The 18456-nt window shown below is 35.8% G+C and overlaps 1 protein-coding gene across 12 annotated transcripts in view; it reads right to left on the bottom strand.

The window, feature by feature from the left end:
• Positions 1–18456, bottom strand: part of ST7L (suppression of tumorigenicity 7 like) — a 102029-nt gene that overhangs the window by 33325 nt on the left and 50248 nt on the right. For 8 of the 12 annotated variants that reach the window (XM_065906889.1, XM_065906896.1, XM_065906905.1 and 5 more), the window contains 2 exons: positions 5504–5654; positions 3185–3277 (listed from right to left, as the gene is read on the bottom strand). The exons of 3 other annotated variants lie outside the window; for them this stretch is intronic. In XM_065906889.1, the coding sequence (XP_065762961.1) occupies positions 3185–3277; positions 5504–5654 (244 nt within the window). The remainder of the gene's footprint in view (positions 1–3184; positions 3278–5503; positions 5655–18456) is intronic. One more of the 12 variants, XR_010659205.1, reaches the window with a different exon arrangement.

Below are 18456 nucleotides of genomic sequence, written 5' to 3'. Positions count from 1 at the left end.
CCCCCAGAATATCCCTCCTCTCACAGCTCCTAGAATTTGCAAATGAGTAGACCCCTAGAAATAACAAAGTCCTGCCAAAACACAAAGTCTCTGTTCTTAAAGGCTATGGCTCTGACAATACAAAATAATAACGTGATGATTTTATTCACATTACTATGAAAGCTTGCTTTATATTATCAGGCAACCTCTGTAATGATTTGGGGGGCATTATTTTAGGTTAAATGTATTAGCCTAATGTAATACACTCTTGCATATTGATGTTCCACAATTAAAGATTCATTCCTTTGCCTTAAATATCCTTGCTCCCATTAAAACAGAAAAACAACACCTACTATCATCACCCTCTCCTGAGGAAAATATTTTTAACACTTATGACCTTCTAATTGCCAAAGTCAATGGATTCTTCTCAGTAACTACCTTACTTAATACCTTGGATACTCCTCCTCACTTGGAAATTTTTTTCTCCTTTTAGTTTCTAGGATATCTAGTTCTGGTTCTTGTCCTATCTCAGACCATTCCTTCACTGAATCTTCTGACTCCTTATCGGCCACCCATTCCTTAGAAATTTTCATCATGGTTCACCCTTAATTTACATCTCACACTCTATACAGTTTCCCTTAGTGATCTCATTCACTCCTAGAAAATAATGACCCCTAAGTCAGTTTTGTGATGTAGAGGGAAAGAGATATTTTGGTAATTTTGTTTACATGACCTGATCCTGTCGCTAGGCCACAGCAGATTGGATTAGGGATGAACACCTGGGTAAATCTGATTTACTCTCCCAGAAGTTTTAGAAGTAGGACTGAGATATTCTTCATTCTATATTATCCTCCTGAATCGATTACATGTAAATTCAGAGCTGCACAGGGGTATCAAGTCTGGCTACATGAGTGTCTAAGAAAGGGAGAACCAAACTGCAAAGAGAAAGACAAAAATAACGCAGATACACTGAGAAAAGCAGAAATGAAAGCTCATACAAAGAAAAGATGGAGGTGGGGAATGAAAAGGAAAAGTGAGAATAGGAGAGACTGAAAAAGGCAGTCAGAGACAGAGATACACAGAAAACTGACTCCTGGAAATCCTGATAGCCTTCTGGTTCTGGTCTCTTCCAAGGTGCAATTATAATTGTTGCCTTTGTGTTCTTTGAGATAACTCAGACTTCTTCCAACAAATTCTCTTTATTTTTAAGCTAACTTGAAGTGGCTCTCTTATACCAAAGAGGGCTTACAATATTTACTACTTATAAAACAAATATTTAATAATATACATATTATATATAACTTACAAACATATCTTAACCCCATGTATGTAGAGATATAAAATATAAAGGCAATGTATGTATATGTTAAATAGATTACATAATAAAATATTTAAACATATAACACACACATGGATGTGTGTGTATGGTTGACACGTCACATATGCAATATACTCAAAAATAAAAACTGTGGGAGAAAAATATCAGCATACTCAACTTCCATAAGCTCTCCTAAGTTTTTATCTATCTGTTTGAACTTTTCAGTTCTTAAGTCTGATAGTTGTAAAACTGCAACTTTCCTTCCTAGACTTTAGTTCTAATGGACCCAGAATTGTAAAAACTGTGGTATAGATTTATAAGAGGAAACTAGTGTTTATAACTGTCAGCATCCTTATGTATCAGGTAAGTCATAAAAAGGATAATTAGAAATTTACCAGCTCATAGAGAAAAAGAGTGAGTGGATGATAAGGTAGCTGAGACAAAAAGCACAGACTATTCTTTCAAAAGTTTAGCTTCCTAAAAGCAGGAACTAGACAAAAACACTTTCAGCAGTCATAACCCTATGTATTTCTGGTTCTCCTCTTGACTCTTGGACTGTTTTTTGTTTTTTTTTTTTAATTGGGAAGTACAGTCCCTCCAATTTCACTCTACTTTATAAAGATTATTTTGACTGTTCTGGGTCCTTTAACATGCCATGTACATTTTGGGATCAGCTTATCAATTTGTAAGACTGTACTGAATTAATAGATCAATTAGAAGAGAATTGTCATAAAAATAATATTGGGGCTTCCAATCCATAAACATGAACTATCTATTTATTTAGATTTTCTTTAATTCTTCTAAGCAGTATTTAGTGGATTTAAAAAATCTCATAGTTCTTTTAATTTATTCCTAAATTGTTTGTTCTCTTTGATGCTATTCTCATTGGGTCTGTTTTCTAGTTTACATTTTGGATTATTCATTGCTGGTATATAAATATGACTGAGTTATATATATATATCAATATTATATCCTGCAACCTTGCTGAACTAGTTTATTAGTTCTAATAATATTTTTATGGAATTCTTAGGACATGAAGATTATGTCATCTGTGAATAAAAACAGTTTTTCTTCTTTCTTTCAAACATGAATGCTTTTTATTTCTTTTTCTTGCTTGATGGCATTAACTAGAACCTTTAGTACAATGCTGAAGAGAAGAGTGTAGACATTCTTGTCTTGTTCCTGATCTTAGGGGGAAAGCATTCAATCTTTCACCATTAAGTATGATGTTAGCTGTGGGTTTTTTGTAGATGCTCTTTATCAAGTTGAGGAAGTTCCCTTTTATTCCCAGTTTGTTCAGAATTTTTATCATGAATGGGTATAGGATTTTTGTCAAATGCTATTCTCCATCTATTGTCCTTTACACTTTCAGAAGTTAAAGCAACCTCGCTTTGTGAGGTAAATCCCAATTGGTCATGGAGCATAATCCTTTTTACATGTTGGTGGATTCAGTTTGCTAACATGTTGTTGAAGACATTTGTGTCTATGTTCATGAGAGATATTGTTCTATAGCTTTCTTATAATGTTTTGTCTGTCTGTGTTGTCAGGATAATGTTGGTCTCACAGAATGAGCTGGAGAGTGCTCCTTCTTCATTTGCTGAAAAGTTTGGGAAGGATTGGTGTTATTTCTTCTTTAAGATGACTGCTTGTAAGAAAAGAAAAACAAAAACTTTCATCTGTGTGTCCTTCATTGCACCAAGTACAAGGTTTTAACCACAAAAATATAAAAAATGAACTAAATAATGCAACTATATCCAAGAACTGGCTAAAATAGTATTTAAACAGTATCCTGAACTTCAACCAGAGGTACTTTTAAAATGGGAGAATACTATGAAAAATAATCTCACAACTAATTTTATGTTTAGAAAAACGTGAATATTTACTTACGAGGTAATAGCTCTCTATCAGCAGTCTCTGTGCAGCTGGGATAAGGATAAAATAGATGGCCTTTCTCTAATGGGTATGGAATCATTCTAAAAGCTGAGGGAAAAAAATATACATCTGTTGACATGCAATTCAATCTCACTTTCATCATCTACTACAATCAAAGCTATTTTGGAGATGTATTTTTATTAAAATGTCTCATAGCATTTTTAAAATTTATTTTACTTTTTTTTTTAAATTTATTTAAAAAAAAAATTTGTTCAGTTGTGCCTGGTCTTAACTGCAGCATACGGGATCTTCAATCTTCAAGGCAGCATGGGGGACCCTTTTTTTTTTAGCAACATGTGGAATCTAGTTCCTGGACTACAGGTGGAACCTGGGCCCCAGGCATTGGGAGCATGGAGTCTTAGACACTGGACCGCCAGGGAAGTCCCCCACATAGCATTTTGTTTTCTTTTTTAGAGACGCATTTTACATGAAAGAAACAAAATATGCAGAGGAACAAATAAGAAGAATAAAATTTATTTAGAGAATAGTGAATGTTCTAACTGAAATAAAACTAAAGGGAGTAGTAGAAGATAAGACTGACTGTGTCCTTCTTGCCCCAGTCTCCTCATTACAAACATAAAATACTTAACTCTCCACATGAGAATTCCACTTCTTAGGGAAATCACACAACTGTTGTAGTTATAACTTCTGTCAACCTAAGAGTTTTAAATGGATCCTAACTTCATATTTGAGCTGTTACCAAAGTTTTCTGTAAGCAGAGCTTAATTTAGATCAGGGGTCACCAAAGTACCTAAATTAAGTATCTAATGGGGTCACCTTTGGTCAGACCTTGACCACTATCTGTTTTTGTAAATAAAATTATATTAGAATATAGTCATGTCTTCTCATTTATATATTATAAAAGGCTGCTTTCATGCTGTAAGAGTTGGGTAATTGTGACAAAGACTATGGCCCACAAAGACTAAATATTTAGCAACTGGTCCTTTACAGAAAAAGTTTATGCATCTTTTATCTAGATTATCATCCATTCCTACAGACTTCTTAAAGAAGAAATCTTTATTGATCTATTCAACTATTAAAATTACAAGTACTGGCAAGGATAAAAAGAAAGTGAAACCCCTGTGCATTGCAAGTGGAATGTAAAATGGTTCAGCTGCTATAGAAAATAGTACAGTTGTTCCTCAAACAATTAAACACAAAATTATATGACCTAGCAATTCCACTTCTAGGAGTACACTGAAAAGAACTGAAAGCAAGAACTTAAACGGATATTTATGCACCCATGTTCATAGCAGCATTATCCACAATAGCAAAAAGGTGGAAACAGCCCAAATGTCCACTGATGGATGAATGGATAAACACAATTTTGTATATACTTACAATGGAATATTATTCATCCTTAAAAAGAAAAGAACTCTGACACATACTTCAACAATATGGTAAATGAAATAAGCCACATATAAAAGTACAAATGTATGATTTCACTTATATGAGACACCTAGAGTAGTCAAACTCATAGAGACAAAAAATAGAATGGTTACCAGGGGGCTGGGAAGGAGGAAAGAACGAGGAGTTATATTTCAATTGGTACAGAATTTCAGTTTGGGGTGATGAAAACAGTCAGGATGGATGATGGTGATGGTTGCACAACAATGTATATGTATTTCACAGAACTGAGCATTTTAAAACATTTAAAATGCTTCTATGTTATATATATTTTACCACAATTAAAAAATTAGGGGGGGATTTCCCTGCTGGTTCAGTAGCTAAGACTCAAAGCTCTCAATGCAGGGGGCATGGGTTCATCCCTGGTCAGGCAACTAGATCCTACATGCCACAACTGAGACCTGGCACAGTCATCATATGCATTTTAAAAAAATAAATATTTTTAAAAAATTTTTTTAAAGAATTAAGTTGATTTCAGTAATGACAAAAAGTTTCATACTGTACACATCTCAAAACAAAACCAAAAGAAGTCCAATTTAAAAAATATTAGAATAGCAAGCCACATTAAAAAATAAATGAAGGGATATAAATTTTCATTTTCTTTCCTTATAAATATTTAATTCACATGAACATACAGCAGAATATCCAAACAGTTTTTCATTCTGCTTTTCCTAAATGTGGTTTTAATATAAGCATGTTACACATTTCTTCCACCAATAAACCAATAAACACCATGGAGTTCACTTTCAAACCAATCTGAACAATAAATCCTTAAGGAAACCCAGACAATCTCATTAAAAAAAGACTGCCTGTGAAAGCAATGAATAGTCAGGAAGACTAGCACTGCATCCAGAAGAGAGCACTCACTGCCTTCCCACGTGCACTGCAGCAGGTTAAGAGCGCCTTCTATCCTTTTCCAGTGCTGAAGGTGAAAGAATGCATAGGCAACTGCTTCACTGTCACCCCGCTTCAGAATGTGTTCTGGAGGTAAAATGAGGCTTTTCATCTCTAGTAAATACTAGAGAAATAACATACACACATAGACACACCACACACACAAAAAAAGAAAATTATGTTAAATTCAAACATCCACAAAAGTGTAGATTCAAATTTAATAAAGTTAACTAGATTTAAAAAACAAACATTAAGCTAGTTGAAAGGACAAGAAGGTCGCACTGATAACGTGTATAAAATGCTTGTATATATGCAAATCCCAAAGATCAGAATATGCCTAAAGGTAAAAATAGGGTAATAAATGACTTATGTGCAACTTTAAATACAAAGTGGAAACTAAGCTGAAGAAATAATGTGTGAGAAAATTATTTATTTTTCCAAAAAAGAATAAATGAAAAAAATTATAAAACACAATTTTGGAACAACATGTTGTGGCAACATTTTTTTCTTTATTTCTCTTTTACTGTGTGTATGTGTGTTAGTCACTCAGTTGTGTCCAACACTCTGTAACCCCATGGACTATGGCCCGCCAGGCTCCTCTGTCCATGGAATTCTCCAGGCAAGATACTGGAATGGGTTGCCCTTTTACAGTGAAGGAATTTAATTGTTAAGAAGTTCAATTCTTAAACACAGGGCAAAGCACTATGCTTGTTAGGGAATGCCAAGACACTATTCTCTGGAGCTTCCTAATGTATTGAGAAACACAGATTTTTTTTGGTGGGGCGGGGGAGGGCATGCTACACAGCTTCTGGGATCTTTGTTCCCCAACCTGGGATCAAATCTGGCCCCTTGGCAGTTGAAAGCACAGATTCCCAACCAATGGACCACCAGGGAATTCCCAAGAAAGACAGATTCCTTAAATTAATTATAATCAGACTATGTGCTTTACTATAGGTACAGATACATATAGGCATATGGATAGGAGGTATTATTTTTTAATTTAGCTTTTAATAACAGCTTTATTGAGATACAATTTACATACCTTGCAGTTCACCAACTTAAAGTACACAATTCAATACTTTTTAGTACATTAACAGATATGTGCAACCATTACCACAATTTCAGAATATTTTCATCACTTCAAAAGGAAACCCAAATGTATATTAGTGTAGCCACTACAGAAAACAGTAGGAGGTTCCTCAAGAAATTAAAGATAGAGTTACTATATGATCCGGCAATCCTGCTCCTGGGCATATATCTGGAGTAAACTATAATTTGAAAAGATTCACAGACTTCAATGTTCATTGTGGCAATATGTACAATAGCCAATCTAAATGTCCACTGACAGATGAATGGATAAAGATGTTGTGTGTATATATATATATAATATATATATGTGTATATATATAATGGAATACTACTCAGCCATAAGAAAGAATGAAACAATGTAGCAACATGGATGGACCTAGAGATGATCATACTTAATGAACTAAGTTAGAAAGACAAATATCATATGATATCACTTGTATGTGGAGTCTAAAATATGACACAAATGAACTTTTATGAAACAGAAACAGACTCACAGACACAGAGAACTGACTTATGGAAGCCAGGGGAAGGGAGGTAGGAGAGGGATGAATTGAGAGTTTGAGATCAGCAGATGCAAATGATTACAGAGAGAATGGATAAACAACAAAGCTCCATTTAGCACAGGGAAATATATTTAATATCCTGTGATAAATCATAATGGAAAAGAATATGAAGAATGTATATATATGCATAATGAAAATCACTTTGCTCTACAGTAGAAATTAACACAACAATGTAAATTAACTATACTTCAATAAAATAAATTAAAAAAAAAAAAAAAAAAAAAGGGAATCAGTTCTAATGAGATGGATGAAACTGGAGCCCATTATACAGAGTGAAGTAAGTCAGAAAGATAAAGAACATTACAGTATACTAACACATATATACGGAATTTAGATAGATGGTGGCGATAACCCTATATGCAAAACAGAAAAAGAGACACAGAAATACAGAACAGACTTTTGAACTCTGGGGGAGAACGTGAGGGTGGGATGTTTTGAAAGAACAGCAAGTATATTATCTATGGTGAAACGGACCACCAGCCCAGGTGGGATACATGAGTCAGGTGCTCGGGCCTGATGCACTGGGAGGACCCTGAGGAGTCGGGTGGGGAGGGAGGTGGGAGGGGGGATCGGGATGGGGAATACATGTAACTATATGGCTGATTCATGTCAATGTATGACAAAACCCACTGAAATGTTGTAAAGTGATTGGCCTCCAACTAATAAAATAATATTAAAAAAAAAAAAAAAAAAAAAAAAAAAAAGGAATACCATACTCTTTAGCTATCACCCTCTCCATTCCCAATCTCCCTCAGCTCTAAGCAACCACTAACATACTTTCTGTCTCTATAGATTTGCCCATTCCAGATATTTGATACAAACAGAATCATTTAATATATGGTCTTTTGTGACTGGTTTAATTCACTTGGCATATATCCATGTTGTAGCATGTATCAGGACACCATTCTTTTTGTGGAACAATATTATACAAAATAATATTCCATTGTATAATATAAATAATATTATAAATATAAATAATAATATAAATAATATTCCATTATATGGACAAACCACATTTATTTGTCCATTCATCATTTGATGGATATTTGGTCTTCACCTTCTGGCTACTGTGAATAGTACTACAGTGAACACTGATGCTGTGAAAGTGCTACACTCAGTATGCCAGCAAATTTAGAAAACTCAGCAGTGGCCACAGGACTGGAAAAGGTCACTTTTCATTCCAATCCCAAAGAAAGGCAATGCCAAAGAATGCTCAAACTACCACACAGTTGAACTCCTCTCACACGCTAGTAAAGTAATGCTCAAAATGCTCCAAGCCAGGCTTCAAGTGACACATGAACCGTGAACTTCCAGATGTTCAAGCTGGTTTTAGAAAAGGCAGAGGAACCAGAGATCAAATTGCCAACATCTGCTGGATCATCGAAAAAGCAAGAGAGTTCCAGAAAAACATCTGAAACATTATTGACTATGCCAAAGCCTTTGACTGTGTGGATCACAATAAACTGTGGAAAATTCTGAAAGAGATGGGAATACCAGACCACCTGACCTGCCTCTTGAGAAATCTGTATGCAGGTCAGGAAGCAACAGTTAGAACTGGACATGGAACAACACACTGGTTCCAAATAGGAAAAGTAGTACATCAAGGCTGTATATTGTCACTGTAGTTATTTAATTTATATGCAGAGTACATCATGAGAAACACTGTCTGGATGAAGCACAAGCTGAAATTAAGATTGCTGGGAGAAATATCAATAACCTCAGATATGCAGATGACACCACCCTTATGGCAGAAAGTGAAGAGGAACTTAAGAGCCTCTTGATCAAAGTGAAAGAGGAGAGTGAAAAAGTTGACTTTTAGAGTTCAACATTCAGAAAACTAAGATCATGGCATCCAGTCCCATCGCTTCATGGCAAATAGATGGGGAAACAATGGAAACAGTGGCTGACTTTATTTTTTTTGGGCTCCAAAATCACTGCAGATGGTGACTGCAGCCATGAAATTAAAAGATGCTTACTCCTTGGAAGGAAAGTTATGACCAACCTAGACAGCATATTAAAATGCAGAGACATTACTTTGTCAACAAAGTCCATCTAGTCAAGGCTATGGTTTTCCCAGTAGTTACGTATGGATGTGAGAGTTGGACTATAAAGAAAGCTGAGTGCCAAAGAATTGATGCTTTTGAACTGTGGTGTTGCAGAAGACTCTTGAGAGTCCCTCGGACTGCAAGAAGATCCAACCAGTCCATCCTAAAAGAAATCAGTCCTGAATATTCATTGGAAGGTCTGATGTTGAAGCTAAAACTCCAATACTTTGGCCACCTGATGCAAAGAGCTCACTCATTTGAAAAGACTCTGATGCTGGGAAAGATTGAGGGCGGGAGGAGAAGGGGATGAGAGAGGATGAGATGGTTGGATGGCATCACCAACTCTATGGACATGAGTTTGGGTAAACTCCAGGAGCTGGTGATGGACAGGGAGGCCCGGCGTGCTATGGTTCACGGGGTCACAAAGAGTGGGACATGACTGAGTGACTGAACTGAACTGAACCATTGTGTATGGATTTTTACGTGAGCAAAGATTTTCATTTCTCTTGGGTTACTAGGAGTGGAATTGCTATGTCATATGGTAAATTCTATGTTTAAGAGGTAATAATTATGTTTTAAACCACTGATGGGCTTCCCTGGTGGCTCAGCTGGTAAAGAATCCGCCTGTAATGTGCAAGACCTGGGTTTGATCCCTGGGTTGGGAAGATCCCCTGGAGGAGGGAAAGGCTACCCACTCCAGTATTCTGGCCTGGAGAATTCCATAGACTGTATAGTCCATGGGGTTGCAAAGAGTTGGACTCAACTGAGCAAATTTCACTTTCGCTTTGTGGAAGTGGCGGAAAGTGAGGGAAAGGTGGAATATGGATAGCAGATTGAGAATTGTGGGGGGGAGAAGAATAGGAAGACATATTCATTGTATAGGGCCAACTTGAATTCTTGAGACTAAAGAGATTAGTACAAGATGCATTCAAGTAAGTGAGCATGCCTGTTAACGTTGCTGCTGCTGCTAAGTCACTTCAGTTGTGTCCGACTCTGTGTGACCTCATAGACAGCAGCCCACCAGGCTCCCCCTCTCTGGGATTCTCCAGGCAAGAACACTGGTGTGGGTTGCCATTTCCTTCTCCCTGTTAAAGTTATAACCTATCAAATTCTTATTCACATATGAAATGAAATTCTATCTTAAACTCTTGAAGAAATGCTTCCCTTAATATTATAATCCATATCAAAAGCAGCATAATCACAGTTATTGCACTATTCAAATATACTAATTAGATGAAGAAAGATGCAAAATTAACTACTTGTGGTGGGGTCTTCCCAGGTGGCGCTAGTGCGGGTTCAATCCCTGGGTCGGGAAGACCCCCTGGAGAAGGGCATGGCAACCCACTCCAGTATTCTTGCCTGGAGAATCCCATGGACAGAGGGGCCTAGTGGGCTACAGCCCATAGGATCGCAAAGAATTGGACATGACTGAAACAACTTAGCACGAATGCACAGTGGTGGGTTAGTTGCTAAGTCGTGTCCAATTCTTGCAACCCCATGGACTTTAGCCCTCCAGCCTCCTCTGTCTATAGGATTTTCTGAGAAAGAATACCGGAGTGGGTTGCCATTTCCTTCTCCAGTGGATATTCCCATCCAAGGGATCAAACCCCGCTCTCCTGCACTGAAGGCAGATTCTTTTCTTTTTTTTTTTTTTTTAATTTTATTTTATTAGTTGGAGGCCAATTACTTCACAACATTTCAGTGGGTTTTGTCATACATTGACACGAATCAGCCATAGAGTTACACGTATTCCCCATCCTGATCCCCCCTCCCACCTCCCTCTCCACCCGACTCCTCTGGGTCCTCCCAGTGCACCAGGCCCGAGCACTCGTCTCATGCATCTCATGTGGGCTAGTGATCTGTTTCACCATAGATAATATACATGCTGTTCTTTTGAAACATCCCACCCTCACCTTCTCCCACAGAGTTCAAAAGTCTGTTCTGTACTTCTGTGTCTCTTTTTCTGTTTTGCATATAGGGTTATCATTACCATCTTTCTAAATTCCATATATATGTGTTAGTATGCTGTAATGTTCTTTATCTTTCTGGCTTACTTCACTCTGTATAATGGGCTCCAGTTTCGTCCATCTCATTAGAACTGATTCAAATGCATTCTTTTTAACGGCTGAGTAATATTACATGGTGTATATGTACCACAGCTTCCTTATCCATTCATCTGCTGATGGGCATCTAGGTTGCTTCCATGTCCTGGCTATTATAAACAGTGCTTCAATGAACATTGGGGTGCACGTGTCTCTTTCAGATCTGGTTTCCTCAGTGTGTATGCCCAGAAGTGGTATTACTGGGTCATATGGCAGTTCTATTTCCAGTTTTTTTAAGAAATCTCCACACTGTTCTCCATAGTGGCTGTACTAGTTTGCATTCCCACCAACAGTGCAAGAGGGTTCCCTTTTCTCCACACCCTCTCCAGCATTTATTGCTTGTAGACTTTTGGATAGCAGCCATCCTGACTGGCGTGTAATGGTACCTCATTGTGGTTTTGATTTGCATTTCTCTAATAATGAGTGATGTTGAGCATCTTTTCATGTGTTTGTTAGCCATCTGTATGTCTTCTTTGGAGAAATGTCTGTTTAGTTCTTTGGCCCATTTTTTGATTGGGTCATTTATTTTTCTGGAATTGAGCTTCAGGAGTTGCTTGTATATTTTTGAGATTAATCCTTTGTCTGTTTCTTCATTTGCTATTATTTTCTCCCAATCTGAAGGCTGTCTTTTCACCTTACTTATAGTTTCCTTTGTAGTGCAGAAGCTTTTAAGTTTCATTAGGTCCCATTTGTTTATTTTTGCTTTTATTTCCAATATTCTGGGAGGTGGGTCATAGAGGACCCTGCTGAGATTTATGTCAGAGAGTGTTTTGCCTATGTTTTCCCCACCATTGCAACAAAAAGAATAAAATACTTAGAAGTATATCTACCTAAAGAAACAAAAGACCTGTACATAGAAAACTATAAAACACTGATGAAAGAAATCAAAGAGGACACAAACAGATGGAGAAACATACTGTGTTCATGGATTGGAAGAATCAATGTTGTCAAAATGGCTATTCTACCCAAAGCAATCTATAGATTCAATGCAATCCCTATCAAGCTACCAACGGTATTTTTCACAGAACTAGAACAAATAATTTCACAGTTTGTATGGAAAAACAAAAAACCTCGAATAGCCAAAGTAATCTTGAGAAAGAAGAATGGAACTGGAGGAATCAACCTGCCTGACTTCAGACTCTACTACAAAGCCACAATCATCAAGACAGTATGGTACTGGCACAAAGACAGAAATATAGATCAATGGAACAGAATAGAAAGCCCAGAGATAAATCCACAAACCTATGGACACCTTATCTTCGACAAAGGAGGCAAGGATATACAATGGAAAAAAGACAACCTCTTTAACAAGTGGTGCTGGGAAAACTGGTCAACCACTTGTAAAAGAATGAAACTAGATCACTTTCTAACACCATACACAAAAATAAACTCAAAATGGATTAAAGATCTAAATGTAAGACCAGAAACTATGAAGGCAGATTCTTTACTGAGCTACCAGGGAAGCCAACTTGTACACCACCTTTATTATTAAAGTAGTCAACTTAAAATCTTTTAAAAATAGCTAGCTTCTTCTTCCAAAGACTGAGGCCAAAGTACACCTCTCCTACTAGAATGAGTTTGAAATCACCTTTTTGGGTCTCAATAATTTGATACCGAATTATGTGTCATACGGTGCAAACCACATTAATGTCTATTATAAAATATAAAAAGAGAGACATTCCAAAGGTGTCTTAAAAGATATATCCTTACAGTTCATTAATGAGATAAACAGCATAAAGTCAACAACTGAATTTGTGAAATACTTTGTAAAACTACTACAAACAGGAAGAATTATAAAAATAAAAATTTGTAGTGCTTTCAAATTTATAGACTTAGATTATTAATCAATACATATGGACTCATGGCATTAATACATATAAAGTAATTTTTCTTTTTTGTTTATGCAATGTGCCTTTCCAACACTTACTGGGCTTAGTGCTCATCTTTAACTACTCTTTATTCCTATAACCCAATAAAGCTGAAATTAAAAAGCAAGAAAGATAAAAGAATAATTACTCTTAGTCTTGATGTCTCTGGCTCTCTCCTCAAAGTGTAAGAATGCAGTCTGCTCATCAATTTATTTTAGCAGATGTCACAAGCTATGAGATTATTTACTAATCCAGTTTGGGGACTTAACATTTCCCATTCAGTTTCTTAAAGGAATGCAGCAGAGGTTGTGTCCTGGTCAAGCAAAGCCCATTTGCTGCCTGGCTGGGTTCTCTACCCTTAGTGCCTTGGACCTATATTCAGGAGGGTAATATTCTTTCTAATCCTCTTTAATCCTTGCCCATTTTTTTAAAAACACAGTAAAAGATCACTCACACCAGGCGGCTGTGGGAAAATGGACTCAAATACCTGACCTCTGACATGACTCCTTACGCTCTTTGCAAGTGCACTAAGAGCTTCTTCGGTAGGAAGCAAAGAAAATGAGGCAATCATAGTGGAATCTCCATCATAAAAAGAATATCTTATTTTCAGAGAGGTTCAATACTTAAACCAAGTCCTTTCTATTAGAATTTTGCTTTATTTTACAGATAAAAACATTTCCAATTATTTTCAATCAGTTTTAGAATTCTGAAGCTTTAGACTAATGCCTATCTTTGTTAAGCCACTCAGCAATTATATTAACAATTATTCAGTAAAACTTATAAAAAGTTTCAATTTAATATACATAAAAATACTTTTAGCAATTATTAATATATATCTATACTTCTCACTGAGCAATATTCTAAGTGACAATTCAGATAGCAATCAAATAGATATGATATCTTTATTAGAAAATGATACTTTAGGATTTTATATTAAAAATCTTTATTATTTAATCATGAAAAAATTGTTTCCTTATGCTACCTTATATTTTACTATCACGTCTTACCTACCAGCAAATGTCTTTTACAATTTGACTTTAAAGCAAAGCAATTCTTATTTTTTAATTTCCAATAGGACATTGAAATAAAATTTCACCCTCAAAATATAAAGAAAAACTTTCAATTTAAAGGAAATATACTTAAAATAGTCAATTATAAAAAAAATAGCCAATTATAGGATTATTACTTATTTTATGTCCTCCACAAAGTGCTACTCAGGAATTTTTACTACCCAGAAAAAGCTATAAGTTATTACACAATAGAATCATATCCTTTATATTCTACTTCAGCATCTAGCATACTACACTATCCACCCAAAGCAGACTCTAAAACAATTATTAACTGACTGGATCTGATATATATATATAAAAATATAGCAAAAATGTCTTCAAACTCATACCTGTATTTCAGTTTTTACTTAAAGATATTTTCTAACTCTCTGGGCAAACTTAAAACAAAGTGAAAATAAATTCAAGACTATTTCTGTTTGAAGAATGAAGAATATGAAAGGTTAAAAACTGAGGGGTAATTTGTTTTGTTTTGTTTTTTTTGCTTATGAAAGGACATATTTACAGTACAAAAATGCAAACACTCCAGTCACATGGAAAAGAATACATTACAAGATTGGTGATTAAAGAAAATAAAGATAATAATCTGATTTATATTTGTCTGGATTTCTTTTTTTTTAAGCATAACATAAAACACTACTTTTCTTAAATATAGTATCAAATTGTTATGCAACTCACTTTTTACTTCACAATGTATCTTGTGTATCTTTTTCTGTCTCTATATAGATCTAACTCATTATTTTAAAATATAGTACAATATTCCATTAAAAGTTGAGTTTTTTTATAAGTTAAGAAATAAGGTCATGCTGAAATTGTACTTCTGCCATTAAAAGGCCAAAAGTGACATAATGTAGCAAAATTCACAAAATATTAAATGGCTTAAAAATATGATGGGATCTAAAATTTTATATTCTTTACCTCAGATATAGGTCTTTATAGTAGTACAAATCTGAATTACAAACATTTCTATTCACCAAACATTTACTGAATGCCCATTATGTGCTAAGTAGAATATCAGACATAAAATGATGCTAAGACAAAAGTCCTGCTTTTTTTAAAAGCTCACAAATAACTAAGGGAGAGACATACAAACAAAAAAATCATATATATATATGATTAAGGCACTAAACAAATAGAAGAAAGAACATTAACTCTGCTTGGAAAAAGTGGGAAAGACATCTCTATAAAGAAGGCATCAGATGAGCAGGATCTCAAAGAATGAGTAGACACTTGCCAAGCAGAGAAGAGACTGAGCATATATATAATGGTAGGGAGTCATAATGAGACCTAACTAACTCAGGGAATAGCAGTGCTAGCGGTAAGCAACAAAGCAGAAGTGGCAAGGAGCGAGACTGGAGACAGGCACTGGGCCCAGACTATGGAGGCCTTCTATACACCCAGTACTAAGGGGTTGGTCCTTATCCTACAGGCAAAACGGAACAAGCAGAGCTCTTTGGCAGAGTAAGATTTGCTATTGAGATTGATAACTCTGGCAATAGCCAGAGTAGAGAGCGATGGATGGTATGGAGACCACTGAGGAATCTGTTTAAACAGTCCAAGCAAAATTAGGGGATATGCAGATAGATGATTCATTTTGCTGTTCAGTAAAAACTAACACAACATTGTAAAGTAACTATACTCCAATAAAAATTAATTTAAAAAATGCAGAGAATGTCTGGCAACAAATACACCAGACAGAAACAGTGGTTACGTGAGAGAAGTAGAACTGAGAGAGGAAAAACAGGGGATTATTTTACTTTATAACTTCTAAAGAGTGTGAATTTTTTTTTTTAATTCATTACTTTGATGAACAAGCAGTGAAGGTGCACAATAAGCAGTGACAGTAGGGATGGAGTATATGGTTAGATCTGAAAGACATTTCAAAGGATATGAGTTGGTAATTTGGAAAGGACAGAGTAAAGGTTTATTAGAGAAGAGAATAATAGTCATAAATCAAAATATAGAAATAGAAAGGAGAGGCAAGTTGGAGAAGAAACTAAAAATTTTTTTAAAAAATCTACTTTGAGACACATTGAAATGTCTGAGGTGCCTATCCAGGTAAAAATTTCCACAACTAGATAGAAATGCGAGTCTCTTAGACAAGGAAGAAAGCCAAAGTTAAAAGAAATATATTTGGAAATTACCAGCAAATAAAATACAGTCAAAGACATAAACCAAAGCTAACCCCTAGTATGTGCTACAGGGCCTTCCAGATTACCTTCAAATCACCTTCTCAATATATAGGGAATAAATCAGAAATTGCTGGGGCCAATTTTAACTAGTACTCAACTATGGACAATATACTCAAATAATCACTCAAGTCTCTTGCTTTTCACTAAAAATAATAAAAATTAAAGCTACTTTGAGAGCTATAGTTAAAAAGACATAATGATGTATGGTCGGATGGTTTCTTTCATAACTCTATACCTATGCTTACACTCAAATTCACTTTAATTTTGAATTGCTTTGATCTTTATAATTTATCTCTAGATTACTTTGTTTCTATTACTCTGCAAATCTTACAACAGCTTTTGACCAAAAGCAATATAATTCTGACCTGAAGTAATGATAATGCTTTATAATCTTCCTTTTAAAAGCAGAGGTTAAAGAAAAATCTCTCTGAAGGCATCTGAAGTTAAGGTACTTTGCTCTTGATCAGTCATGCACATCAAGAACCAATTTATCTCTGCAATTAGTTTTCTCAGTGCACATTCTATGAGATTGGACAGGCAGGCTGAATGCAAAGATTCCACACGGAGATGTATTATAGGAGAGACTAAAGAAAGTTCCAAGATAGGAAGTAAAAACAACTGCTATCTGAATAAACTGAAAAAAACATGATACTGCCTAACAGCCTCAGGAGCAAAGTGAAAGTGATCTTACATTAAAAAGAGAGGGATTGGGGGCTAAACAGCGCATCATCCTATGGAGCAACACCTCAAGAAATAAGCATTTGATATCTCAATCCTTCCAGCCTGTCCACAGTACAATATAATGGAAAGCAGAAGGTTCACTGTGCTCTAGGAATGGGTCACAGACGTTAACATCACTTCCTTTTTCTCTCTGTACTGCTGCTATGCCACTCAGAGTCTCAATCAAGTGCCCCTTCCCCTCCTCTTTTACACATGCTGCTATAATATAGGTAGTATGGCCAAAGAAATGTAAGCCTGCTGCTAAAGACCCAGTAGCTTCTCTGATAGATGGGACTCATCCTACAGGCTTCAATTTCTGACCAACCAGAGTGGATTTTACCTTTTACGTATTAATTTATTTTTAAAATTCCCCTTATACTTATAAAGGCTACCTGGCCTGGTCTACCTTCTTAGCAGCACCATGCCAAAACTAGTTTTAAAGTGCTCGGGCCTGGTGCACTGGGAAGACCCAGAGGAATCGGGTGGAGAGGGAGCTGGGAGGGGGGATCAGGATGGGGAATACGTGTAACTCCATGGCTGATTCATGTCAATGTATGACAAAACCCATTGATATGTTGTGAAGTAATTAGCCTCCAACTAATAAAAAAAAAAAGAAAGAAAAAAAAAGTAAGAAATAATAACTTTTAAAAGCTACAGATTACATATTCTTAAATATGTACTCAATTTGTAGAGATTTACTAAACAAGTTTTCGTCATTGTTTTGTTTTTAAATGCTCTATTATCACTCTTCTCTCAAGGGCTTCTTCTATAAGACAAAATAAATTGTCCTCAGGGTATTAAGCAATTCAAATTAGTTAATTCCTGTCTCACCTAACTATCTTCACCTTCACATCTTCTCAACAAAGGAATCTCCAAATCTCATACATTCTAAAGTACTAAAATAATATTCACACGGAAAGAGGACAAACTGGAACAGCTTAAACAGGAAGAGAAAATGGTAACAGAGCATAATAAAGCAATGATAGCTGTAATAATCAATACTGTTACCTGATATTCAGACATTGTTAGTAGCAGTAGTGTCAGTCACTCAGTCGTGTCCGACTCTTTGCAACCCCAACTCTTGGCAACCCCACAGACTGTATAGCTCACCAGGCTCCTCTGTCCATGGGAGTCTCCAGGCAAGAAAACTGGAGTGGGTTGCCCTTCCCTTCTCCAGAGGATCTCCCCAACCCAGGGATCAAACTTTAAGAACTTCACAAATATCATCTCATTTTATGAGGAGGCATGACAGTGTTTTCCATGTTGAATCATATCTTTTT

This window comes from Muntiacus reevesi, chromosome 1 (assembly GCF_963930625.1).
Source record: "Muntiacus reevesi chromosome 1, mMunRee1.1, whole genome shotgun sequence".
In the NCBI taxonomy this organism is placed as follows: Eukaryota; Metazoa; Chordata; class Mammalia; order Artiodactyla; family Cervidae; genus Muntiacus; species Muntiacus reevesi.
This window is presented reverse-complemented; position numbering and strand designations above follow the sequence as displayed.